The 27,105-nt window shown below is 43.5% G+C and overlaps 1 protein-coding gene across 3 annotated transcripts in view; it reads right to left on the bottom strand.

Moving 5' to 3' along the window:
* Positions 1-13,331: 13,331 nt before the first annotated feature.
* The window catches only part of CHN1 (chimerin 1), a 156,035-nt gene continuing 142,261 nt past the window's right edge, over positions 13,332-27,105 (bottom strand). For all 3 annotated transcript variants that reach the window (XM_019554067.1, XM_019554066.1, XM_019554068.1), the window contains 5 exons: positions 21,790-21,963; positions 19,599-19,676; positions 17,538-17,675; positions 16,628-16,733; positions 13,332-14,267 (listed from right to left, as the gene is read on the bottom strand). In XM_019554067.1, the coding sequence (XP_019409612.1) occupies positions 14,096-14,267; positions 16,628-16,733; positions 17,538-17,675; positions 19,599-19,676; positions 21,790-21,963 (668 nt within the window). In that variant the 3' untranslated portion in view covers positions 13,332-14,095. The remainder of the gene's footprint in view (positions 14,268-16,627; positions 16,734-17,537; positions 17,676-19,598; positions 19,677-21,789; positions 21,964-27,105) is intronic.

Raw genomic sequence — 27,105 nt, 5'->3', positions numbered from 1 at the left:
ATGGGGCTGGGGTGGGATGGGGCCAAGCAGGGAATGGATAGAGGGGGCTCAGGGGACTGGGTGGGGAAGGGATCAGGGGGCTAGGAGAGTGGGCGGGGCCAGTGGGGTTCCCCCCATGGTCCCCTCCTCCAGTCCCCCAATCCCTTACTGGCAGTGGAGCCTGGGTCCAACTCCCTACTGTTGGTACACTGCCTGCCCGCACTGGCAGGCAGCGTGCTTCAGCACCAGGGCAAGGGCTAACCAGAGAGACGCTCTGGCAGCCACAGCATCTCTATGGAGGACCCAGCCTCTGGTTGCTTCAGGTCACAGTCTGAGACTGTGCCCTGCTCTGCTTTTTTTCTGTGCAGGTTTTTTTGACTCCTGGATATCCAGGGGTCTAATATTGCCCCCGCGCTGCAAATTTGCAGCGTGGGGAACATTTTCTCATTCCTGCACGTACTTCTTGCAGCATCCTAAAGGAGTTTGAGACGCTGCAAGAAACACATGTGTGCCCATTGTGTGTGCTGCACTGAATCAGTGGGATATTAGTGGCAGCTAATATGCTCAGCAGCAGTCTGTGTGGGTTGATATATAGCACTTGAATCTATGTTATGTTAGGTATATTGCTCACAGTAGCTGTTATAATGATTTTGGCAGGTAAGTCTGCAGCCAAAGTAATAAAATAGAAGAGCGACAGATGTACCAAGAAGACAAAAGAAATCCTTTTTTTTTTTTTTTCACAGAGGAGATGCAGCAAAGAGCAACAATTATGGTATATGCAACCTGACAGTGCCATGCTACATCCTTTTGCATTTAGTGAAGGGATCTGTAACAGGTTGCCTTCCCCCACACCGTCTTCCCTGTTATCTGCATCCTATGTGGGGCACCCTTGGAGTCCCCTTTAAGGTTTCTGGTGTCCCGCTTCTCTACTCTCCTTCCACGTCTTGATGTAAAATTATTATACTGATGTTCTCGTAGGTGGGAGACTGCCTATTATATTTTGTATGTTGGGGTCTTCCGCCTCCACGGGCCTTGACCCTTGCCTTTCTCTAGCTAGGCCTCCCAGTCTAAACCCAGCCAACAGGGTTTGACTCTGAGGCTCTAGCTCTGTTCCTTGTCTTGAGGCTCGTGGTCCTCTTTTCTGCTCCAGTCTGGACCCCAGCCTCCCCGGCCCAGAGGCCCGGCCACTGGCCCCACAGCTAGGGGGCCGCAAGCTCAAGGCTGGAAAATGGACCCACACCCACACTGTCCCAGTCCAAAGAAAACCAAAACTGCACCTCAGGTGCACCAGGCCTCTGGCACTGGGGTCTGTACACCCCAAAATCCTGAACCCACACTGGTGCTAGGGCCTATGTACCCTGAATATTGTGCCTTCTCTGGTGCTGGGGTCAGTACAACCCAAATCCTGCGCCCACATGGTGTAGTGGGATCCCAATGAGGCCTCCTCCTTCCCCACTAGCCTCACCCAAACCACTGGTGTTGTTAAAAAAAACCCCATAAACAGTCTGTCCACAGCCTATAACTGCCACCAGAAAAATATGATTAAGGAAGGCAGCACACCAGCTTACATTTACTCAGGGGTCGTGTTTCTGCTCCCCACCATTACCTACAGTCCTTCCTCCAGGGTTGCAGCTGCTTCTCTGGGCTCCTCAGTAGTTCCCCTCCTTCAGGCTTTGGATCGTTCACCCAGCCTCTCCGTGGAGGTCTCACACGCACTCCTTCTCCCTTGGCTGCCACCCCAGCCGCTGCCCAGCCCAGGGTTTTTGTAGTCTGGCCTGCCCCCTTCTGGTCACCTGACCAGCTGGCCGGGCTCAATTTTTAATCCCTACCTTACCAGCACGCTGTGCCCAGAAAGTCCTGATCTTAAAGGGGCGATCTGTCTTCTGGTAACAGGGACAGGGTTCCCTGTTACAGGATCCATAAAGTGATCTTCATGATAGTGCATCACATTAATGAATAAACTCAGAAGCTGGATAACTGTAATGGACTTGGACAATCCTATTTGTGTAGCTGACATTAGTAAATTATAATGCATCAGCTACAAAGAAAAACGGAAAATATCAAAACCAAAGCTCCAGAAGCCATGGAAAGGAGGAAAAAAAGTGCCAACTTCATATTTTTTAAAAAGTAATTCCTTGCTGGCTTCCGAATGCAGTTTTCAAAAACAATCCCTAATTGCCTCAGGAAATGCATTAATCAAGGAATCCCAGAGGCCTGAAAACCATTTGCTCCAATCCACTGAGATAAAGTGGATATATTCCAATGGTAGAGACCCAAGTAACATAGGAAACTGAATTTGTCCTTGAGACAAAATACACATATGAGGTTATAAAAAGTAGAATCCAGAAATAAAACAGAGCCCTTAAACAACATCCTTCAGCACTTTACTGGTATCTGGGAGAAACAAATTAAGAGTTATGGTACTACAAGTGTAAAATCAGCAACATCACTTAGAGAAGTTTATGGAGCTGCTCTCTGGCATCTTCTATAAGAAAGATGAATCACAAAGAGTGATGTACAGCAAGGGGTCTATGTCAGTTTTATTGGTAAAAAAATAAAGAAAAAGTCAAGATGCTATGGACAGAAAATATATGTGAGAACTTTGGAGAACAGTCTAATTTGAGCTTTTCTATGGTTGGAAAAAACTGAACTTTGGTTTCTGTTAAACTGTATAACAATTAAACTCTTGTTCCACCTTTAATTGTAATCATAAACCAAAATTAAATAGACTTTGTAATCAGAATCTTACACTACACAGAGAAACTTATCCTGCCTGGGCTGGAGAGTCAGCTTTGCCATGCATGGCAGTGCAGCATATCAAAACAAACCTGGCTCTTGTTGTTACAAGCATCACCTGTATTCATGTATGGCATTAAATATGTCAGTGAGCTGGGCTCTATAGTGCGCAGTGGTACAGAACCCATGCATGAGCTTTCCGGTTCTACCAGAGCACTAGTGTGTGTCATGGGCACAATCGGGATTTTCCTGTAAGCAGCAGGTCATTTGAATAAGATAATCTTACAGCATCAGACGTGAGCTTGTTTCACAACTAAACAAATGAATCAGCCTGCAGCAGTCAATGCCTGTAAAATGCAGCTCACTGAGAAATGTGGCTACTTATGTGGGCCCATAAGAAACTTCTCACTAGCCTGGCCTCAAGCATATTTCCCTTCTGTTTCCTCACACTCCTTTTACCTCACTCTAATAAACTCCTGCTTGCGTTGTTTGCTCACCAGTGATCTTAATCCAAAACATATTTCCTAGCCTCATTCTCTTGCATTATATAAGCTTTCCAGGTCTACTGCACAGTTGCTAAGCAGTAATTTTGCATGATTAAAAAAACCCCAAGATTGTTAGGTTCACTAGATGATTTTTCTTGTTACAATATAATTATGCCTGTAAAAAAAACATTTCAGAATTCATCAGTGCACAGAAACTAGGTCAGTGACACAGAGGCTATCTGCCTCTTAGGAGCTTTTATTGGATCGCCTGTCATTTAAAAAGTTGGTATAGCAAAAATCCCATTAATAATAGGATTCCTCTCCTACCAATTTATTGCAGGGGTAAGCAGAAGTTCACTTTATTGTCTGTCACTGAACTATTTATTTATATTTCAGCCTTCAGTGTTCAACTATGCACATGGAGAGATTGATTGGCACTGGCAGGTTAGATAGTGCAACAGCAGCCCATGGCAGAGCCATGAATGAAACACAGAACTGGAAAGCCTGGGAGTGACCTTGAATCTTGGTCCTCCTAGGCAAGTACAGATATCATGTGACACTGAGGGCCTTGTTACATAGGAACTTTAGGTTGCTTTTGGAGCTCTTAACCACTGGATTGACTGCATGTTAATACCTTTTAAGTGGCTTACAGCCTTCATTATTTGGTTTAAAGTTATGTCACTCCAGGGCAGGATTATCTCTAATCTACCTAATTTGATCTTGTTCTATTAAGGTGTGGCCACTCCAGACAGCTATTCCATCAAATTGAAGTCCTCCAGCATCCATGAATTCAGAGGCCTCTCCTGAATCAGAGCGAGCAGGGATATTGGAGCGCTGTGGCCAGGCATGGGACCTCACCCCCTGGGGATGTCAGGCAGAATAAGTGCTGCAGCTCCAGAGTGCCCAGCAACTACAGTGCCTTCCAGTGCTGCCCAGCAGGGCTGTGAAAAATTTTGACGGGTGTTTCATTTCAAAGCTGTTTCAACACGTTTTGAAACAGCAAAATCTAAATGAAACAAAAGGCTTCAAAACAGCTTTGAAACAAAATGAGGGTACTCGAAACATTTCAAAAGTTTTAAAATGTTTCAAGTTTTGAAGCAGCCCAGTGGCAGGAGGCAGGGGAGAGCAGGGCTGTGCTCCAAGTGGCTCCCCCATCCCCAAAGAGCTCAGCCCAATGGCGGGAGGTGGTGGGAGAGCCAGTGGTGGATCCACTCTGAATGCAACCCTGGCTCTGAACACAGCCCTGCCCAGTGGCTCTCCCCTGCCTCCTGCTGCCAGGCTCAGCTCCATGGGGCTGTGGATACTCCCGCTGGCAGACTTTGTTTGCTGGGGCTGCACTCCAAGTGGCTCCATGGGGCTAGTGGAGCTCAACCTACCCTCCCAGCACTGCCAGACTCCTCCCAGGGGTGCGGGTCCCCAGATCTGCACACAAGATGACAGGAGGCGGTGGTCAGCGGCAGCAGTCTACCTAGTGCTGGGTGCGGGCTGTGCCCAGCGCCAGTGCCAGGCAGCAGCAGCAGCCTCCTGTCATTGTGCATGAAGATCTGGGGGCCCACAGCCCCAGGAGGAGTCCAGCACAGCCCCTCAGCCCTCCCAGTGACATGGGCCCCTGGATCTGCATGCTGGATGACAGGAGGCTGCTGCTGCTGGCAGGTGACACAAGTTTTGCTTTTAGCAGTTTGAGGTGCAGTTTCCCAGAAACCCCTGCACCTATCTCCTTGAAACCTGGCATGCTTCATGCCCTCAGAAGGGGCTACCAGACCTGCAATTTTCATCCAAATCAGGCATGAAATTACAAAGTTATAGGCATTTTCATGATTCTCCATTATAGCCTATGGGCAAAACTTTGAAACGTGTCAAAACAGCTTCAACGAAACGAAATGAAACAGTGCCTCAAAATTAAAAGAAAACAGTGAAACAAAACACTGGCTCTTTGAAATGGCAAAATGGAAGTTGAAATGAAGCGGTGCTGTTTCACATCATGTTTCACACCCTACTGCCCAGGGAGAAGGAGGGATTCAACTGCATTCCTCTCCAGCACTACTTAACAGCCACTTCACAGAGCTACACAGTGGCTTTTAGAAGAGCATCTTTCACTTTTCCAGACAATAAATGCATAGAAGGCATCTTTACAAATGCTCTGGGGTTGGGGGCTGCGCTTTAATTAGAGTGGCTCTTGGGAGCTGGCCTAATTAAAACGCTCACTGCATCTTGCGTATTCAGTGTCCCTCACTTCAAAATGGCAGTGGGAGCATTCGTTCAATGAGCTTTAGTTAAACCACCTCCTTGCCACCATTATATATTGGGCAATATTTGAAGGGCAGGGATGCTGAATACACGTGACACCAAGGCTGCTGGAACATGCTAATTAGCTCCAGCAGACTCAGCCGAGTCTGCGCTCACACATTCTAGGGGGAACGCGTGGGGGCAGATGTCAGGAATGTGTATAGGTGCCTTAAGTGTTCAAATAAAGAAACCAATAAATGAAGGCTCATCTTGTGAATAAGGCACTGAAGCAGAACTCAGGAAACATGATAACATCATAACTAGGACTCAGGAAACATTATACATTTCAACCTGTTAGACTTATTTTTCCCTTCTACTCCTGTACCCCTTCAGCACTTTGTTACCAAAAATCGTGTTTCTTTCTCTGCCCTTATTTTTTTCCTGTGGAAATAAGAATGAGCTGTTTTTCTTGATTTGCTCCCTCCTTTCCTATCTCTAGAACCAGCTTCATTTTTTGCTTACCTTTTAAAGCGGTACCCCATAAAGTCCACATATCTCAAAACATAACCTGAAGTCCCACTGCTTTTTCTAGCAATGTGTTTCTCATGTAACAACTATCAGTCAAGTCTAAGGTGGAAGTTTTGCAATATGGACAATTAAACACATGACATGATGCAGTAATATCACAAATAATTTTAATTCAAGAAATTCAAATACAGCTCAGGAGGGAAATGTGTGATTTCTTTTTATATTCTGAAAGGCCATCAATATTTAGAAACATTTTTTATTGAAGACATACATACTTCCATATGTAGTGGCCTCTGGCTGCTTTATCACTCCATCCAGGAAGAGCACAGACTATCTGCAGATGCTACCTCAGCCTGATGAAGGGCATTTGTACCTGAACGCTTGCTAAGAAGAATTTTGCCAACTGTTTGAGTTGGTCTAATAAAAGATATCCAATTTACCCACAGAACCTTGTCTGCTTATTGAAGACAAATATATATATATTTAAATAAATAATTTATAATAAAAATCACAACCCCATGGTCTTAAATTTACCATGGTCTATTACAATAATTTAAATGAGATAAAAATAGTATTCAGGTAGCATATAACCATTGAACTGTGGGAGTCACTGGCTAATGCCCCTAGAAGCAGGGTTTATTGAAGTGAAAAATCAGCTTTTGACAGCTGTGGTTCTTTCTTCAGGTGCAGGGAAAATATTTTCTTTGTTTCAGTTTATTCATTAAACTTAATTAATCCATTTACTGTTAAAGCCATTTTAGAGGTTAGAATCTATTTGTTCTAAAATCTTGACAATTGTGGTGTATGTCTATATGGCAAAATGCATAGCCATGCAGAGGTACCTGTGCTAGCCCTGATACCTGAATTAATAGAGCTATATTAATACAAGTCTCCACATGGTTTTATTAGTCTTGCTTCTTAGTGAGGCTAAATATATCGGGCAATATTTCTTGTATTTGAGCAAGGGTATTGTTGCATTGTGCCACATAACTACATCCAGGGTAACTAGAGACAATCAATTCCATTTGCTACCTGAAGAAAACATTTTTTACTTAATAAGCCACTTGGTTTTGAAATCAAAATGTGTCTTGATAACTGAACACATTGTGTATGGCTGTGTACACACATTCAAATGAGCTAGGAGAACTCTCCCTGGTTGGTTCTTCTGGTAGAAAAACTCACCTGGAGATGCCTGAACAGCCAGAAGAATGCAGAGCCCCTGAAGAGCAGAGAGATTGCACTGTTAATGCTGGGCGGCCGGGGATCCATGTGCACACATCTCAGCACGCTCTGCACATGACAGATGGCAGCAGTGCATAGAGCAGCCTTGATTGGCTGAACCAGACTGTTCAAAGTCAGCCTGTGTCTCCCTGCAGCACAATGTGGGATTGTGAAGGGGCATTTTCTATTTTCCACTCGACTGTAGTAGTAAAGTCCAGCCTGAGTGACATACTGTCTCCATGGGAGATGCTGGAGGACTGTTCTGTGGCTTCTTTTAAGAGGGAAAGTGGTATAGACATTCATTCTTCCAGGAGAAACTCTGGTTGTTCCTGGGTTATTTTTCTCCATTTTTGCTCTGAGAGAAAAATCTGGAACATCTGTACACTCATGGGAGCAACTATTCCAGGAGAACTGAATGTCTGTACATGGCCTTTGACTATGTTGAATCTATATGTATCCAGCATATTTATAATTGACAATTTTAAATGGTTTCTTCCTACATTTTAACTGAATTCTATTTTTCTCTAAAAGCAGTTTGATGCAAAACAGTAGTTTAAAAAAGCATAATCACCTAGCGAATTAGAATGCCATTCATTGTTATCCAACATCATATGTAAAAATTAATAAAATGTGTAGCGGTATGTTGAGCTACAGCATTACTTACGTATGTGTATAGGGTATTAACCTATTTACCCAAATATAAACACCCTTACTTAAGGATTAAAGCTGTGCAAATTAAATAAACAGTCTCAATGTCTACCACTGAGCAGGGAGGATCTGCCTTTCTTTAGGATGGTAATTAAAAATGCAAGCACTTTTCAAAATGATTTTTAACAAAAGTTTGTTCAGATCAAAATTGCATATAAGACAGCAATTTAAATCAATCTACCCTGACTCATGTTCTCCAGTGGTTAATAGTCAATCAAATATTTCAGTCAACCAGCTTTTATTGTTACTAGGGAAAAACAGGATCTGAATATCGGAATGTGAGATACAGTTCTTAAATGAAATGCTATATGTGCATTTCAAGTACTGAAAAGCAAGTCAGTAAGCACCTAATGCACATTTGATTCATTTTGACAAGACTTAATGATAAATAATCACTCCACTGAAATGATTGTAATTAGCCTTATTATTAAAAGGGAAATATCATTCTAAATTAACGGATGAGGCATGTAATATTAAATAGAATTAACTCAGATCGTTCACTCTAGATGGCTACACATTCCAGAAAGTGCTATTTCCTCTGCTGCTTGGGTACCTGCCTGTTTATCAGAAATGTTCAGACACTCTTAATTATTCAGACACCATCACACTGAGATGATTTGGTGTTAAACATATTCACAGGATTTAACAGCGCCATTTGTGGTGCAATTTCTTCCATGTATAGTTAGTTATGTTTTGTGATCCAGGAAAAACATTGTCCTTACAGCAGAGATGCAGGTACCAGAACCAGAAGTTCATATTCTAGTTGCAGAATAACATTTTCTCTACTTACTAGTTATCTCAAAAGAGGTGTATGGAGGAAAACTTATGAAAACAGGAAGGAAAACTTATGCTTCTCTTACTAAGCAATTTGAATCAAGTAGGGGATTGACTACTTACTTATTTCTTAAAAGCCATTGCCAGTTTGGCTTCTTTCCCTTACTGGACCAGTCTGGCCAAGCGTACAGGTCTCCCATGATCATGGGCCTATTTCTAAGCCTCATTGTTGTTTCCACAGAGTAAATGCATCTTATTAACACTGAACTGGTTTTATATAACCCGGGGCCTTGTGAGGTAACAGTCTATAATGACTGAACACTAACTACCCAGTCTAGAAAATTCCTATTATAATAAAGGATAGATGGCATTCTAGCAGCATGCCAGTACAAATTCAATTACATCTTAACCTAAAGCTTTGCTTGCTTGCTTGCTTGCTGGCTGATGGAGTTATTGAGTATTCTAAGAGTCCAATCTATGTCTGCTATTTTGGGTGTGTTTTCTCTGACTCATTTTGGGTCCGATCCAGTTTTGCTCTGATGAGCTGCCAATGTTGCTTTCAAAAGCTTTTCTGAAAAGTGAAGCATATAGATATTACTACCAATAGTGCCAATTTGTTATTGCACTCACATCCAAGGAGTGATGCATTTCATACTGGAATGCGGATGGGTAGACAAAGTAATTATCCTAATTACTTTAATTTACAAATTTACTGTGCAGTTCCTGCAATACTCTTTGAACAGATGGGTTTTAACTATGTGATTCAAGTTTGCACACAGAGGAACTTTCAACAATAGATATTTTGTAGTGGATTCCTTGGACAATTCACTAAATGCTACTCTAAATTACACTGGCTGCCAAAAGATTTAAGAGCCATTACAGTAGCCAGGATTGTTAGTGAACAAAGGAATCCCAGAGACAGATCAGTCTCTGGGCACACTGCTAAGACCATAATCCTATGGCTGACTACACTGGTTTTAAGGTGGCATGCACTGCCACTGATATTCAGGGTCAATCCTGAAGGTCTCCCTCAACTATCCAAGCCACATGAGCCCCATCTATTGTTACCTTGTGGATGTTATACACTGTGCTCATGGTCTTCAAGAAGAACTCTGTCTGAGGGCCCCTTGTCTCCTCCCAAAGGTGCCCTAAAGAGACAAAATGAAGTGTAGAAGGGAAATGGGAACAGGGAATTGTTGGAGGACTTCCTGAAGTACCTGGATGAGTTCCACTCAGGGCTACTTGGCAGTCCAACTTCAGACTGCTGCTCAAAGTTGGTTTAGGGGGGTTTCAATGTAGATGGTAGGTGGTCTTAAGAGTTCCCCTAACTAGCAGTCTAGACATACCCTGGAGATATGACACAATGCTGGGAAGAAACTGAACTAATCAGTCTAGAGGCACAGCTGCACAGCAAGCATGCATAAACCTGGCAAGCATGCATAAAACCTGAAGATGTGTAATACCTGGCAAGCCTTTTAAAAAATATTGTTCACAAACCTAAAGACAGTCCAGGAATGCTAAATACTGGAGCTGAGAATGGAAAAATACAGATGTCTTTGAGGCTGAACAGTGTAATATGAACACATAACATTTCGAGTAGGATGGTGTGAAATGTGGGCAGGAGTTTACATAGCAAGGGAGTGAAGACTAGGATTCTGGCACAGACCATCTGAGGGTGTTTGGGAAACGTTGTGTGGCATATGAGCTCACTTGGAGATTGTGGCACAGGGCACATAGAGCCATTGCTGTGGCATGGGAGAGTTCAGCAACTACAACCACATCCTACCCAGGAGAAAGGGGCACAGAGCACTTCAAGCTATGGGCTAGAAGCTAGTAGCCCAGCCACTCCAGCGCCACCACTGCACCTGTTTCTAAAGCATGTACCATGCTGCAAGTTTGTTAGCACATTGCAGTAGTAAATTATTTACAGTATCACAAGCGATCAAAAAATCATAGTTGGACACCCTCACATCCTCCCCCACTCCTAATAATGAGGGGTTTTCAAAAAATTAGATTCTGTTTCTTGGTGTGGCAATCAGGGCCGCCCACGCTCATAAACTCACTGATGTGACCTAGGCTCTGCAGAAATTCTCGTCCACACCCTTCCATCCCCTTCCCAGCCTTTAATTTTATCTCTGAACCTGCCTGTCCATCCTGTCCCCACACCACGGCCTCTGCTTATTACCTTGCCCAGTGCCCTCCCAGATCCTCCAGCAATCTTTCCCCAGGCGCAACACTGCATTTCACGTGTCCTTCATTCTCCACTTTCCAGTTGAAAATTGCAGCTGCCTTAGGGCCCCTACTCCTCTTCCAGGCCAGGTGGTTCAGGAAGGAAAAGAGGAGGAGCAGATGTGAGGTCCTTCTTGCTTACAAAGAGGACTAGAATGAGGGTGGTCAAAGCTACTTTGAGTTGCTAGGCAATTTCTGCTCCCTCCTTTCTTTTTATCAGGGTTTTAGTTGGGAGTGGAGGGCTAGATAGGGGCAGATCTAACTTCTTGAGCAGCCTTGAGTGAATCCCAGGTTGCGGACAATGGAACAGGCAGCCAGTTAGAGGAGGATTCCCTCCCCTTCAGCAGCTAAAATTTGACCGAAGGCTGGAGTTTCTTTTATAATCCCTAAACCAGCCCCAGCCAAAAATTCCATCCAACACTGTAGTTGTATCAATGTGCCATTCTTCGGTTCTAGTGAGTACCAGTGCCCAGAGCAGGGCAAGTCAGTGCCAATCTAATAGAAGACTGTCCACACTGTAACTCATATAAATGAAGTGCATCACGCACACTAGAAACTCCTTGCTTGCCTCCGATCTGCCTGTGCCATCATCCAAAGCTCCTCTATTTTTAGGGACTCTACCCTTCCCCTCACACCAGGACTCAGTAATTCTATGCCCCCTCCCTCGTGCCATTTTCTACTATTCTTCTCTCAGTGGCAGGGATTCTTGTAGCCATCTCCTGCCCAACTCTCCACTTGCCATGCCAGAGGCTTTGTCTCCCCTCTCCATCCCTTTTTTTCTATTTGGTCCATACTTCATCCCTGGGGTCTTATTTTTCTCTCCCAATTTGAACAAGTTTCCACAGTCAGTTGCCTCTCCTAGGTCCTTATCACAGCCACTTCTCACGCATTTGCAGCTGATGACTTTGCCCCTCATCTATATGCTTCTCTCCTCTGTATCCTTCCTACATCCCCTCATGAGCCAAATCCTCTTCAAATGCACAATACCAGATCCCTGCATCCCCAGGCCTGTTCTGTTCATCTGGTCCCTGTTGTTTCTACCGCAGCTTTCCTCCTTTTCTCTCCTGTTTCCCTTCATTCTATTTTTTATTCTGGACCCCTGTTTCTCCCCCTTCCCTCTATAAGGCTTTCATATTTCTGTTAGACTCCAGGCTACAAACAGCTTCTCCAAGCAGCAAGCCAAATTCTGATATCTGTAGGCAGCAACAGGGGACAGCTGGGATTCTTCTGCCTACGACACTAGCCAGTCTGGGGAGCCTTTCTTTTCCAGAATTCTAATTTGCTTTAATGGTGTCCTTGCTGATGCCTTCAGCGGTCCCTGAGATTTTAGAGTTGATAAGATAAAGTGATCCCGTTATTGCATTACAGAGAAATACTAAGTTGAATGTTCATCCTTGTACTGTAATAAATGCAAACGAGACTAGTAGTATTTTACATCCAGCCTGAACTCCTTTTGCTCTATATGATTTCACACAGACAGATCAACAGAGAATCAGATGTAGTGTGTTTTAGGATAAGGCCAAAGCATAGTTCAGTTACACATGGGGTGTGGATGCATCTTGTCTGCTATTCTTAGTTCACTAGAAAGCCATGATACTAAACATGAAAAATGACTAAGATTATTACTGTCCAGGGAACTTCAGCAATGCCAAGCAAAATTCACTGAAACACCAGTCTTTTAAAAACAGTGAAAACTGAAAGAATGATGCTTGTATCGAACCATACTAGTCTGACCAATACTGATTTATTCAGTCAGATTCCCGTCTGAGTACTAGAATATTTCTTGACGCACCAAGAAGCAATTCTAGAGACAATGTAAATGCATGACATGGTTATATCCTAGGGACTGCAAAAGGGCTGATAAAAAGCAATTTGTATGCATTGCTCTTGCCCTAGATAACAGATGAATTATTTATTATTTTTTGTCATATTTCCTTTATTTGGAGGATATGAAGGAGAGTGAGGGGTCAGTGTTGAACAATTTAAGCTGAAAGTAAATATTTTCTGTATACTTGAAATTCAGCAGTGGATTTTCTGGGGGTCTACATTTATATAACTGTTGTCTGAAATACTGGTGTATACAGACAAACATAACTGTAAACCTCTTTTGGGAGAGATTATCTTTTTCTGAGGTACTGATGTCTGTGCAGTACTTTTGTTTGTTAGTTCCCCTTTTTTAAGACATACTGAAGAACTTTTAAAAATGTTTTGGTCAATAATTAAAGCATTTTTCAAATAGAATAATAATGAGAATCTAATATGTGAACCATAACACAATTATCAGACTAGAAGCTATATAAGATTAAGACTGTCCTGCAAAAATTACAGTAGCTATGAATTGTCTCTTTTCAGTAAAACTCTGTTTGATAGACGGAGTGCTAATTATAAATGTTAAAGAAAAACACTTTAAACCATGTTCATTAAACAGAAAAACAGGATGGTGTGTAAGATTTCTAAAAGCAAAATTTAATAAATTAATATATGCATGCCAGATAAAAATACAAATTACAACCAAAATAACAATAATACTTACGGAAACATCGTTCAGTGTTGCAGGTTTTACTGCAATCACCATAAAAGGCATGGAAAATTATTTAAAATTACATTCAAAGTACACATTTTGCTCCTGTTAAAACAAATTACTACCTGGCAAAAGAACTGAGGGGAATTAGGGAGAAATCACCCGAGAAAGTGGGAAAAGGATGATAGGAAATGTCAAGGTACAGCCAGAGGCCCCATTTCACAGAAATCTGCTTTCTTTTTAGTATTAGAAACCAATTACATAGAACATAAAAGCAAATCACAACAGGTTTACACTGAGAAACATGCTGAATTACAATCACAAACTATCCAGAACAAAGATGCTGCATCAGTTCTGTTGTTTCCTTTGCAGACATACCCTCACCAAAACAGGGAGGACAGGGAGCCAATCATGCAGTAGGTTTAGTTTTTACTTATTTTTAAAACATGATAAACACCCAGGATCACTAGTACTGGAAAGTATGTGTTAATCTTTTGTCAACATCAGCTGAATGGCACTACAGAAACGACACAGAGTTCCTTCATTTTTATCCTGCATACATCAAAAGCTATAGCAAATATGGAATTCAGCTACAAGAGACCCAATTAAATTATCTTAAAATATCCCTTCATCTATAGAATATTGTTGTTTCCTTTTTCCTTTTTACAAAAACAAACAAACAAACAATTCAAAATAAAATGTCTTCATTTTTTATAAGCATTTCCACCACAAGTCTCTGATACCGGATATCGTTCAGTGCAGCCATTGCATCTAGTTCTGGTGCTCGCATGAGGGTTGGTCCAAAAACAATGCCAAGATTCTCTGCATTCATGAGATTTTCTTTTTCACGAAGTGTAACCCTGCAAAGGACAATGTTTTTTGTTAAACACCAGGTACTTCCTGCTAAATACTGATTGCTACGATGGGGCACAGAGGCATATGCCTGAAAATCCAGGGGCAAAGAGAAGAGCAAGGAGCAAGCTCTTCACCTTTCCAAAAGCCCATGGAGAGGATCCTTCTTGTAACAGGGACCACACAGAGGTTGTATGCAGTGGCCAGGGGTTAGTGACTGCCAGCACTGTACATAACTATGGAATGACTAGATTTGGAAAGAGCGGTCCTAGGCAACAAGAGGTGGATGCAGAGAAATACTGCTTGTGCAGCTTATAAATGCACCCAACTGGAGTCCATTTATGACCCCAGCTGTCTAGGCACCAGAGCCTGTCCTCCCTACACCCACCACCAGGTGTGTGACCTGCATGGGCAGCGCGCATAACCAGGCAGCTGGGCTGGGGGTGCCACCAGAAGCAAGATGGGCGGGCATGGCTGAGGAGGTCCCCAGATCTTGGGGCGGTGACAGCATGGGGGCCACGGATGGGGCAGAGCTGCAATCTGCTGCCCACAGGCCGCTGCAGTGATGCACCATGGATCAGAATCTCTCCTTCAGGAACAGATAGTGCAAATTCCACTTTGCTGCACATATAAGGCAGCTGCACCTACAGAAGGAATCACCTTGTGATAGTATTAAATCCAGCTGGGGCCCCACTAGATTTTTATTTGTAGAGGCCATTGAACAAAGTTGGCAAGACAGTACTTTGGAAGGTCTACACCAGTTCTGGGTCATCAACTTGCTCTAGGGTCTCCGAGAAAGCAGGATTAGAGGCTGCCCGTGCTGCTGAGCCCTGGCTTAGAGCAACTTTCTATTGCTGGATTCTGGAACCTAGGTTCCACCAGCGGAGGCCATGGAGTTCATGATGCCTTTTCCAGTTACTCTATTAACTTCAGATGAACAACAGAATGTAATATGCCATATATGCACACACGACAGAATCTATAGAGTGTACTTAGACTGAACATGCTTATGGAGCACAGAAACAGAATGAGGGCCTCCCCAACCTCTGCTTACTTGAAGAACGATAATAAATAAACCACTGTCTAGAGACACTAAGCTTCTGCTTTGGTTTATGGCTGTTAATTGCTTCTCTCCGTAAAACAAATGCAGATCTACAATGAGCTAGTTCACAGATTAAATAGAGGATTTAATGTACATTACTGCTTTAACAGCGAAAAAACCTAAATCCATCAGGATTCTCATAAATGACTCAATATCCATTGCTGTGAAGTTCATGGGTTGAAGTTCTTTTTTATTATAGCACCATCTGAGTAAAACCCCTTTAGGCATATAAAATTATTGTCAAGATTTGATTTTTTTTTTCCTGGTTGGATGAATTGTACCGAAGCTTCCAAAACTCAATGTCCTCATTTTATAAGGTCCAATGCATGTTTAGCCATATTTGGCAAAGACAATGAGCTATTCCCTCATACAGCTCTTTAGACTAAGTATCTTAAAAAATTAGAAATTAAATACAATTGAAATATTGTGATTTATGTTGTTCCTTCTTCCCGCTTACTCTGAGCAGCAATCCAAGACTTTTGAAGTGACCTGCTAATTAGATCAGCAACATCAACTCTTGAACAACAGGATGTAGAAAATTATTGCTTTGCAACTGATTTGTTGCAGGCTTCCTATTCCTGTGTCAGTTCTAATACATTCAAGGAAAGGGCCACTGTAATAAATGGACACTGACATACCTGATGCAGAATGGGTAATAGCTCTGGAGATGTATTTTCCAGCTGTACCTAGCAGGCAGCATATCCTAAAGTTAAACTATGCTTTCACTACATACAGTCTTAAAACAAAGCTATTTATAAGGCAAAAGATAATTATTCATAAATGCCATTACGTGTGTGTCACTCAAGAAGCTAAAATAGATGCTTTAACCAATTTTCATGTTTTTTACTCTCTGTAGTGGCAGAAGAGCAATTGTTTCTTGCCTTGTACATATTCCCAGTACTTACATATTCAGTGCAAATTTGTTAGGCATATTACTTTCTTACTTCAAAATTGTATCTTTTTTTTGGTCTAAGTTCTTGAAGCCTCTTGAAGCAGAGAACAGAAGAAAGCACAATGTTTGTGTATGTGTTTTGGTGCATTTTAATACGTTGCTGCCTTATTATGCACATAGATTTGTTTATTCATTCAGGTATAACAATGCCCATTGTTTATAATGTTACAAAAAAACTCCATGGAATTTGCTTCATGGAAGCCCGTGCAAGCTCTAAAATGCATCCTTAAAACTTCAACTCTCTCTCAGAGGCCCCGCACTGGCTTTTAATTCCATTAAATTTAGTAAGTCTTTGGTTTAAATAAACCACTTACCTCTTTAAATGTGCCATAAGGTATCTTAAGGTTTCGCAATGTGCAGGTGGCAGAAGTTTCAGTGCTTCATGAAGGATTTCCAGCTGTTCATCAGGATCTGTGGTTTCTGAAAGAAAGATATTTAAATATCATTGCAGATAGTTAATTACAGAAGAACAGAACCATCTAGTGGGTGGGGGGGGGGGGACACAAAACATTTGGAACCAACTTCTCATAGTTAAATTTGTTTTCCTCCAAACATATCTATAAGCCTCACACTATGTTCTGGAAAAGTTCCCGTTGAAGTGATGGGTTGACTGTCACAATAACCTCTCATTCCATAACCTCTCCAATGCATTGCCAAGAATAAGCACAGCCAGTGAGGGTTTTGGGACGTGAATATCTGTCCATTAAGAACTGGGTTGAGTCCACCAAACATTCTTCATAAGTTACTGACAAAGATGCTCTCACCATTACTGACTGGATTAATTTTGCTCAAGTAATCAAGATGTGAAATCCTGGCCCTACTGAAATCAGTTGGAATTTTATCTTTCCCACTGATCAGAACTTCATTCACACAGATTAAAGGTGTTCTTGCTTTATTTCTAATCACTTTTGTAAGTAACCTTGTTGCAAGTAAAGGAAAATAAAGACACACTTTAAATTATATTGTTGGCTGGTAAAACTGGGACTTATTTCTTATATGTACGGCAAAAGGAAGTATTTGAGAAAAATGGGAGGAAAAAATGTATCCAAGAAGTGCCATACTTAACTCTTATTATTCATGGTATGTGATTAGCCCTGCTAAAGCATAACATATAGAGCCCGGTGAAGAATCTAAAGGTCACTGCTAATAAATAAGGCATAAATAAAGAGGAGAGAAATTAAAGTGAACAGAAAGAAAAACAGGAGAAATATATTTTATACTTACTTGCAGATTCTATAAATTTTGGGTAGGCATCATATGTGATGAGTGGAATTGGCAAGTCCCTGAAGTACAGTTTAAGTGCACCTGTTATAATGTTGATATCTTCATACATATTCACAGAAATATCTGCTTTTTCCCCATCTGCAGGTAGAAGGCAGCTGATGTTAAAGTTTTAGAATTAAAAATAATTAAACTAGCATGCAATGAGAAAGCCTAGTCTGTTTAGCAAACAGTATTAAGATAAGCACCAGGCCAGACTCTCGAGCTTGTAAACTATAACTTACAAAACTGCTTTTTGACTGGGAAGTTCAGTTTCACAACAAAGACCTAAAACCCTTTTTTATAAGAACCAGTCCCTTTTTCATCTCAAATTAATGACAAAAGATATAGGAATTTCCCATTTGACTTGTTTTGACCACAACTCTGCTGCAGGTCAGCTATTCCTAATCACCAAGGATCCCGGTTTTCTCTCTTTAAAACCCCCAAATCCATGTTTTTCCATGATTAAAATGAAACACCATTATATGTATAAGGTATCAGTTGAACACAGTGTTTTATTGATATATTTACAATTTTAAAGCAATTTGGAAGCCTACCAGTGCCTCAATCATGGTAATAAAATAAATTTTAAATACCTATATATTTTGGCGTTTGAGTTTGGTTTTTTTATTATAGAAAATCAGAGCTCCTTCTCTCCTCCTTTGTTCACCAGGATGCAGGTCCAGCTGCAGCTTTGTCCCTCACTGCTTTGTGGCGCTGAGTAGCCCTGATATGCTGGTGCCCTACCCCTGCCGTTGCCCCTCAATCGCAAGCCACAGCCCCCCCAGGTATGCTGGTGCCTCACTCCTGACCTGCAGCCCCCTGATCCTGCCAGTGCCCCTCACTCCTGACCTACTGCCTTTCACCCCCCGGCCCCAGCCCCCACAGTGTGTGAGGAAGGAGACAGGCATGTGGGGAAGAGGGGTGTGAGCACAGGCAACGCATGGGGGGGAGGGGGTGGTGGGGCACAGGCAATGCATTGGCAGGGCGGGGGGAGGACATGTGCTCCCCTCCAGATTTCTGTGTCCACAGTGGCTCAGGGCTCTAGCCAGGCTGAACCAGCTCCAGGCAGCGGACAGGACCCAGCAGGGGAGGGAGTGCCATGCCACCAAGGTTGCCAAGGTGAGGTGAAGCAGTAATGGTGGCATGGAGTTGTGCCACCTGCTACTGCTGGGCAGGCAGGGGGTACCTCACTTTGGCAGCCATGGCTGCGTGGTGCACCCTCCCATGCTGGTTCCCCCTGCCCCATGCATCCTGCTCCCCCCAGCTCCCAGTAGCCCATTGCAGGATGGAACTCGGCCAGCCTGCAAGGGGAAACCTGCCGTTTGCCCCAGGTTCTCCTTTAAAGGAGAAAATCTGTGTTCTTCTGTGGCAAATGGAAAACCCAGAACCCTGCTAATCACTGTGCCAAAAACACATTTGTCAGATCTCTCTCTGTAGTTCTGCTACTTTGGAGAGGCAGAAAGGAAGAGTACTAGCAGGAATTTCTATAGCCGAAGGGAGCAGTCCTATCAGGAATTTCTATAGCCGAAGGGAGCAGTCCTGCCCTTGATTGTTACTATCAAGTGGTGAGAATGGAAACTCTTAACTTCAATCACTGTCTTCAGTGGAAGAGGATATGTTTAGTTCCTATGGTTGTATCACTATTTTAGATCTATTTTCCAGAGAGAGGACTTCTTCTCCAGTTGACTTCTGGAAAAAGATGGGTTTGCTAGTAAGTGAGGGCAGTAACTTTGAACATTTAATACCTTTTCACCCTGTGACATCACTCCCAAGCTTCAGGTACCATAGAATCATAAATTCTCCTGTGGGGAAGAGGTAAGCCTTTAGTGTTGAAGGCCACTGCTTTTACATCTGCTTTTCCAAGCAGAAGGCAGCTCCCAAATGCATGCTTAGAAGAGTATCCAGCCTCTGCTGCTGTAGAACCCAGCAAGCAAATGGAACGACTGCTGAGGCACCCTTGGACTGAAAAGAATCCTTTACAATATAATAGCATCAAGTTGCAGCAAATATTCAAGAACATACCTCTATCAAATGCCATTTTAACATCTTCAATGAGGTCACTAAATCCTGAGACTCTATACAGCCCTTCAGAATTAAGACCTGTTAAATAAGAACAATTTCATGAGATTAAAATAAGTATTAATTTTACATCTCTCTTAAAATAGACTTGCTCTGTGCCAGATTCTTCATTTAAGGCAGTAGGTCAGAATCAGCTAAGTTTTAAAAGGCTTATCATACTTCTCACTTGGAAACAATTTAATTCTCATCCTTTTAACCCTGACCCTTGCACCAGCTGCTCACTATCGTCCTGCTCGGCATCCAATCATTTTGTGCAATCATGTTTATAATAATCATTCTCCGGGGTGAAAAATATACCAGCCCGATTGCAAGCTAATTCTTTTTAAGAAGGTGATTGAGATTAGTACACCAGCTTTTACTGTAAATATTTTTGAAGCAAAACAAATAGGCTTGCAAACAGTATTTAACGTGAACTGGAAGAAAGGAGAACATGAAATGCACCAACTAGTTTTGTTTTTAATTTATGCTTCAGTCAATGCTCCTGGTGAAAATATTCCTGGAAAAATAGGAAGAAAAAATACACATAGCCCCTATGGCCCCGAACACGTTAAATTTAAGATGTGGTTAACAGGTTAATCTCACCTTAAAAAGTGACCTGGACACACATACATGTCAAACTGAGGTGTGATGATGATACAGGCTGCAGGGGAACACAGGGATTGGGCTGCCACAGCCAGATCCAAGGTTCCCATTCCTGAGGATGAGTAAAAAACCTGTGTACCACCCAGCTGGGTGGCACATGGGGTTTGGGCAGGTCCTGGTTTACAGGGGCTGCCACAGCCTAATGTCAGGCTTCCCATGTGCTGGGAAAGCCAAAATCACATGTGCCACCCAGCTGAGCGGCACAAGGGTTTTTGCTCTTTCTAGTGCATGGGGACCCCAGGATCGGGCTGCCACAGCCTGATCTCAGAGGTCCTGTGCCCTCCAGCCAGGGTTTTGCTAATCAGCTGATTGTTGGCTGTAGCCTGTGATTGCTTTGGTTCCTGGCCCCAGCTAACTATCAGTTGGCTGCAGGCACCTCAGTTTCATCTGCTGGTGCAGGAGAGCCTGGGTTCATGATCCCAGGATCCCCTGCACCAGCAAGTAAAGCACGATTAGATCTACCAAAATCATGCATTCTGCCATACAGATGTGGAATGACAGGAGGTGCAATTGTTGGGATCATGGATCAGATCCTATCATGTCTTACAGTGAACGTTTGTCAAGGGCCTATAAGACAGGAGATTATTCAGGCCCAGATAATGAAAAGAAACAGCTATTCCTAAGTGACACTGTGGGCACACACAGAAGTGAGTTTTAGAGTGATCTAGCCCCTGAAAGTGCTCTACAGCCATGACTTAACACATGGACATGGCTGCAGAGTAGTTTAAAAATGGCTGATTACACAATAAATTAACACTAGTTAAATCAGGTATTACATTAAGAGGCTCAAAAGTAGAGCGCTTTAGGAAACTTGTGTTCCCTACAGGGTTCACCTTTTGGGTGGAAGGTGGGCTGTCAGAGGGAAGGAGGGAGCTGTGGGGTACTGAATGGTCAGAGCTGAGGGAGGAGTTTGGGGGGGAGGAATGGAGCCCTCTCACCTCACAGACCCAACCTGACTCCCCAGTATCTTAGCTGGGGGTAGCTGGGGTGGGTCCATGAGGCAAAGGGGGCCCATTCCCTGCCCATGCCCCCTCGGCTCTGGCCCTCAGCTGGTAGGAGGGGGAGGAATGGAGCCCTTACCTTGGGGGCCAAACCCAGCTCCTCCCAATATCTGAGCTTGGGTAGCTGGCGTGGGCCCAAGAGGTGAGGGGGCTCACCCCATCTTCCATTTCCTGCCCTTCCCCCCTGCTCTGGCTATGCAGCAGGTGGGAGCTCCCTCGCTGATAGCCTCAGAGCTGGGGGCAGGGGTTGGGAAGGTGGTTTGGCAGATTTTTGGGAGGCTGCTGGAGCACCCCCACCTGCTGGCTTGGGTTGGTTCTGGCTGCCTCCAGCCCCCTGCTGACCGACCGGACGAACGTTTGTCGGGTCAAGGGAAGCACCTTGTGTAAAATGGTTTTAAAAGAAATCATAAATTCAGCAAAAATCTAGATGACCCAGATCAATCTAAACAGATTACTAGCAAAGCAATGAAAGTCCATTAACTGTGCCTTACCCCTAGATTCAATTTCCCTAATGCACATGTCTACTACCATTGGTCTCTTAGTGAAGTGTGCTTTTACTAGTGTTGTAAGGTCGCAGCTGTATACTTTTTTTACATGCTTCAGGTCTGGCTTGCAGTCATTTGGGACCATCTTGGAGCATTGCTTGTGAACGTTTAAGCCACAATCTGGGAGAAAAATGAAAAGACAATTAACCCAGTGCTGGATGAAAAAAGTATTATGAAGTCAGTGTTGAAAAGCAGATATTATTCTTACAGGGTCTGATCCTGCAGCCACTACTGCTGCAAGGATCACTCATGTGAGTAAATTACATAGAACTGGTGAAGATTTTAAAGAACATTTGTTAATCAAACACCACTTTCCCATTCTAAGAGTCAAAAACAGATCTTTACTCCCATAGAGTTTAAGAAATAATAACTTTTTTTATAGATTTTTAAATCTACATATAGAATTGACTAAAGAAAATGAAATAATTCAAAATCTATATTAAAGATATAATTATTTACTAAATCTGACAGCTTTTCATAGTAATTTATATAGAACCTTATTGGTATAAACCCTATTATATTTAATAGGACTTATGCCTTGGGAAGAAACCTACCATTAAGTAATCATTTCCTCTTACATTTTTGCAGTACTAGTCTATGATCTAAGCTTCTTTATTTCCTCTCCTTCACAATTACTGTATTTACTCATATACCACATACACTTTTCCCCCAAAAAATAGCCTTGCAAAATTGGGGTGCATATCTTAAGCAGGGAAGTCTATTTTTCTACCCAAAATAGAAGAGAAGATAACTTCTGCTTCTTTTTTTTTTCTCTTCCCTCCAGAAACGACCTCTTGGAGGGAGAGGCAGAATCCAGAAGGGGCAGATCTAAGGGCAATACAGCCATATCCGTTTGGATTCCTGCTCTACTTAAAGTTTAAAACCAACTGTCCTGCAGCAGCAATGGCATTTCTATTCAGGCAGGGCTAAGGGAATCAACTGACTTATTAACTCATTACAATCTACCTGATTCCTGCTAATTGCTCTTTATTCTACACTCTCTTTCCTTTTTAATAGTTTTGAGGTTCTCTTAATCAAGCCTTCCTTTCTCCAGCCTACTCTGCGATCAGCTACTTCTGGTCTCTAGCCTCCCACTTCATAGCCCTGCAGATTGTTTTTAGCTGTTTTCAAAATGCTAGATTTGTTGATAGAGTCCAATCTTCAGCAGCAGCTAGTTCTAGCTTTTGGCTGAGCAACCAAGAGCTGCTGACAATTCAGCAGTAAAAGGGTTTACATTGCAGCTTTTACCTAAGGAGGAAAAGGAATGCAAGTGAACTGAATATTAGGTCTTGTCCTTACTCTATGTAGTCACAAGTCTGGAAAAATCTTTTTTTCTATTTTCTGCCTTCCCCAAATGAGGCATGAGACTTATTTGAGGGTGTGTAGTATATGAGAAAATACAGGTATTTTAGCACCTGTCAGGCCATGACATTTACCATACTACTGAGCAAAATAAGGAAAGACCTGGCAGACACTGTGTCCTCAGAAAACTACTATCCTTCTTCACTGTGTGTGCCCTGCACTGATACTATATCTATCATATCTTGCATGTTACTGGAGACTGGCCTTCCTTGCCAAGAAAAGCAACTCAAGTTTAACACTGTTAGTTTTCTTATCTATTCTGCGGTTTGGAAATGGATTTGGTTTATAGGGGACGAGGCTTGCAAACTTTTGTTCTTATTGAGCAAGTACATTAGGGAAAGTATCAATACACAATAGTTTTATTTCAAATGCTGTTTCACATACTATCATTGAATGAGAATGCTAGCAATCACAAAATAATTTTATGTTAAAATGAATTAAGAAATATTTTCTTTAAAAATAAAACCACAGTTACTGTAATTATATTATAAATTAAATGTTAATCATTTTAGAGTGCAATGTAACTAAAATTGTCAAAAGTGTCAAGCATAAACATCAGCACTAAGAGTCCTCTTGCAGAAAAAGTAGGAAACCAACAATGGCCACACAAGAAATAGCTGTGAAGATGTGTAGAACAATTCAATTTGATGAACACATTGTCTTGCACAGAGCTCAGTTGAATTCTTTCTGACTTCACTGGCCATTCTATCAGGGTCTCTGGTGCCTGGCAGTAAAGACTCTGGCCTATACTGTCCCCCTGATACTTTATGACATTCCTGAGCATGCCCCCTGTTTCATTTCAAGTCCCACATACCAAACCTAGATATGCAGTCGTGAAGCTGCTTCAGGGGTTCCTCCTGCAGACACTCTCGAGACCAGTGTCTTCACTGCGCTTAAGTGCAGCCACTGGAAATGCTCCTAGAGTGATGTCACCAGGGTATTTCCAGATTTGGTACAAGCAAGTGAGATGTGAGATGTGATGGGAGGGGCATGCTTGAAAGTGTCCATTCTTGGGAATGTCCAGGAATGTGATATAGATACACCCCAAGAGGTTTTCAAGATGCTGAGTATTTTCAATTGTTATTGATTACCAGTGAGGAGTGTGACACTTTGCAAGATCAGGCTCTAGATGACATGAGGAATTGCTATATCAGAAATGCAGTTTTTCTCAGGCCCAAATCCCGTGAACACTTATGCATACGCTCAGTAATGCTACCAAGACTAGCCCTACTAGTAGGCCTTCTCATGGTATTAGAGTTAAGCCCGTTTGTAAGCATTTGCAGGATAAGTGCCTTGGTAAAAGACTTAAGAGTATTGCTTTTTATCTGTAATTCTGAGCGTCTATATCGGGGTGGGAGGGCCGCTTCCCCAGTTTTGGCAGGCTGTCAAGGGCTGCATGGGTAGCTCCGCCCCTTGATAGGTGTCCTGCCCCCGGTCACCATCTTGGGACCAATGTCCCAGGGCCAGCACTGGCGGGCCCAAAGCAGGGCACAGGCTGCAGGGGCCTGTGGAGCTGGGCTGGGGTGCACCAGCAAGGAGAGGGGGGAGCTGGCTTAGCTCCATAGAGCCCCTGTTGGCCGGGACCCTGTACCCCTGCCACCCTACTCTGGGCCCCACCAGCGCTGGCCTCGTGCTCCTGCTGGCTCCCTGCCCACTCACCCCCAGTGCCCTGTAGTACAGGTGGGGGGGCAGTGCATAGCCACAGCCCCCTGCTCACTGGGAGGGAACGAGCTGGTGCTGAGCATGGGGAAAAGTGGCCCCTCTCTTGTCCCATGGATGGTGCTCCCTGCTGCAGGCACTCGCAGCTCACGCGGGGCTGTCAGGAACAGGCACTGGCAGCCCCACACAGGCTACAAGCGGCTGCAGCGTGGGGTGCCAGCCACGGGGCAAGCTAGGGGCCACTTTTCCCTGCACTCAGCACCATCTTGTAACCTCGCTCTGCTGCCAGCCTGGGCCCCATGCTGGCTCTGGGCTCGCCCATCGGAGGTGTGCGTGGGGGCAGCAGCAGCAGCAGCCCCCCCACTTGCCACACTAGGCAGTGTTGGGTCCTGCTGTCCACCTGAAGCTTGCGTGATGGGCAGCACAGGGGCAGCAGTGGCAAACACTGCCTGGCACAGCAAGCGGGGCGGGGGGCAGCCCAACGGGCGAGCCCAGAGCCAGTGCGGGGCCCAGGTGGGCAGCAGGGCCAGGTTACAAGGTGCTGCTGAGCACGGGGGGTGGGAAGTGGCCCCTCGCCCACCCTGTGGCTGGCGCTCTGCGCTGCAGCCACTTGCAGCCTGCGTGGGGCTGCCTGCACCTGTTATGGACAGCACTGTGCAGGCTGCGAGCAGTTGCAGCTAGGATTCCTAGTCATGGGCCAGGGAAGGGCTGCTTTCCTCCGTGCCAGGAAGGAGCAGGGAAGAAGCCCGAAGAAAAATTGAGCATGGAGGGGGGGGGAAGCGGGCCCCCCGCCCCATGCCTGCCCACTCCATAGGCCACATTTTGCCCACCCCTGGTCTATATGGTAGTTGTCTTGCATTCGGATAATTGTTGATTTTGTTAATATTTTAATCTACTCCATAGATGCTGTGCCTATACTACACAAAATAATAGCAAAAGCAAGTGCTAGTGACTAAGGTTAATTACAGCTCAGTCATTTATGGGCTACTGAAAACCCCCCACTTCGTATACTTAATAGGGCTGTAAAGCTAAAAGCTTTTGTTGCTTAGAATTTTCTAAGCTCAATCTCCTGGTAACAATTAAAATTCAACATGCTACCTTCAATCAGTCAAAAATTATGCAAAACCCATTCCAAACAAAACGGCTGATTAAAATTCTATTTAGTTCTATCAGTGTTGGGATAGCTGAGGTGAGGAAAATTGTCTTGTGATTAAGGTACAGCACTAGGAGCAAGGAATTCCTGAGTTCTGTTCAAAACTGTATGAAATACTCAGTAGAGGTGTAAAGCTTCAGTGCTAAATTCTCTGAAGACCCTTAATCTGAATCTATTTGTGCCTCAGTTTCTCTTCTGTAAAATAAGGATGATAAAAATATCTACCATTGAACAGGAGTGTTGTAATAATAAATTTACTAATATATGAGAGGGTATAGGTTGTAGTTGTGTTGGTCTAAGGACATAGGCAGACAAGACATAGGCTCTTTGGGTAAACCTGATATCTTTTGTTAGACCAACTCAAATAGTTGGAAAAAAATCTTTTTTGCAAGCTTTTGGGTACCAATACGCTTCATCAGGTTGACAAAGCATCTGCAATTGGTCTGTGCTCTTCCTGGATGGAATAGTAAATAAACCAGAAGTCAGTATGCATAAGAGAAAGCCAGTCAGTGAAAATCTAAATTGAGGCAGTCGATGGGTGAGACACAGGTGTATGTATGAGGGGAGGGGGATGAATATAGATGGTAAATGGCAGAAAGGTTACCCGAGGAGTCAGATGTCAGGCAAGTTATAATGTGTCATAAATCCAATGTCTATATTTCATAGAATCATAGAAGTAGGGTTGGAAGGGACCTGGTAGAACTTCAAGTCCAAACCCCTGCCTGGGCAGGAGAAAAAACTGGGCTCAAATGATCCCAGCTAGGTAGGCATCAAGCCTCCTCTTAAAGACCCCCCAGGGTAGGAGCCAGCACCACTTCCCTTGGAAGTTGGTTCCAGATCCTAGCCGACCTAACTGTGAAGTAGTTCTTACGGATGTCTAATCTAAACCTACTCTCCAACAACTTGTGTCTGTTATTCTTTGTTATGCCAGGGGGTGCTAGGGGAAACAAGGTCTCACCCAAACCCTTCTGGTCCCCCCCTAGGGAGTTTACAGACAGTCATCAGGTCCCCCCTCAGCCTTCTCTTGTGAAGGCTGAACAGGTTCAGGACCAGCAGTCTCTCATTGTAGGGTCTGCCCTGTTGTCCCC

The sequence above is a fragment of the Crocodylus porosus genome, unplaced genomic scaffold (genome assembly GCF_001723895.1).
Source record: "Crocodylus porosus isolate Cpor-Errol unplaced genomic scaffold, CroPor_comp1, whole genome shotgun sequence".
Taxonomy (NCBI): Eukaryota; Metazoa; Chordata; order Crocodylia; family Crocodylidae; genus Crocodylus; species Crocodylus porosus.
This window is presented reverse-complemented; position numbering and strand designations above follow the sequence as displayed.